This window comes from Cebus imitator, unplaced genomic scaffold (assembly GCF_001604975.1).
Source record: "Cebus imitator isolate Cc_AM_T3 unplaced genomic scaffold, Cebus_imitator-1.0 Scaffold296, whole genome shotgun sequence".
NCBI lineage: Eukaryota > Metazoa > Chordata > Mammalia > Primates > Cebidae > Cebus > Cebus imitator.
Window position 1 is genome coordinate 1,430,483 of NW_016107611.1, and position 1,212 is coordinate 1,431,694.

The 1,212-nt window shown below is 53.4% G+C and overlaps 1 protein-coding gene across 1 annotated transcript in view; it reads left to right on the top strand.

Annotated features, from left to right (window-relative positions):
• The window catches only part of RELB (RELB proto-oncogene, NF-kB subunit), a 40,359-nt gene that overhangs the window by 29,883 nt on the left and 9,264 nt on the right, over positions 1–1,212 (top strand). The window contains exon 8 of the mRNA XM_037729158.1: positions 308–467. Within this exon, the coding sequence (XP_037585086.1) occupies positions 308–467 (160 nt within the window). The remainder of the gene's footprint in view (positions 1–307; positions 468–1,212) is intronic.

The following is a 1,212-nucleotide window of genomic DNA, read 5'->3' on the forward strand; positions in this document are numbered from 1 at the left end:
AAAAAAAAAAAAAAGAGACAGGGTTTCTCCATGTTGGTCAGGCTGGTCTCGAACTCCAGACCTCAGGTGATCCGCCTGCCTCGGCCCTTCCAAAGTGCTGAGATTACAGGTGTGAGCCACTACGCCTGGCCTAATTTTTGTATTTTTAGTAGAGACAGGGTTTCACCATATTGGTCAGGCTGGTCTCGAACTCCTGACCTCATTATCCACCCACCTCAGCCTCCCAAAGTACTGAGATTACAGGTGTGAGCCACCACGCCCAGCCTCAGGGTTTTTTAATACACCTCTTCCTTTTGCACCTTCCCAGAATCCACAAACACGTCAGAGCTGCGGATTTGCCGAATCAACAAGGAGAGCGGACCGTGCACGGGTGGCGAGGAGCTCTACTTGCTGTGTGACAAGGTGCAGAAAGGTGAGGGGCCTGGGGCAGCAAGCTGGGGCAGAGTGGGGTCTGGCAGCTCAGAGGGGTAGCCAGCGAGCCCGGGAGGGTGAAAGGATGAGTTAGAGCAGGTTAACCGGGGCACCAGAGAGCACGGGTCCAGAACGCTGTCTTTGCAGTCAAACAGATCCAGCTGCTGGGTTCATTCATTCCCCGAGTGGCCTGCTCACCCGACTGTGTAGGAAGATGGAGGCTCGTCTGTGGTGGCCCATGCTGCATGCTAGGCGGTGCCATCACAGAGCTCACGACATGTCCAGAGGACTGTGAGGTTAAGGGTGGAATTGCATAAATAAACAGTTTATGATGCTTGTGATAAGGGCTATGGGTAAAGCAAACAGAGGACAGGAGAAAACAGAGGACAGAAGAAGCAGCTCCACTTCATTCACATCTGTTCAAATGTCCCTTCCTCAAAAGCAGCTCAGGTGCGGTGGCTCATGCCTGTAATCCCAGCCCTTTGGGAGGCTGAGGCGGGCAGGTCACTTGAGCTCAGGATGGAGACCAGTCTGGGCAACATGGTGAAACACCATATCTACTAAAAATACAAAAACTGGCCAGGCGCAGTAGCTCATGCCTGTAACCCCAGCACTTTGGGAGGCCGAGGCAGGCGGATCACCTGAGGTTGGGAGTTCAAGACCAGCCTGGCCAACATGGCAAAGCCCCATCTCTACTAAAAAACACAAAAATTAGCTGGGTGTGGTGGCATACGTCTGTAATCCCAGCTACTCGGGAGGCTGAAGCAGGAGAATTGCTTGAACCTGGGAGGCCGAGGTTGC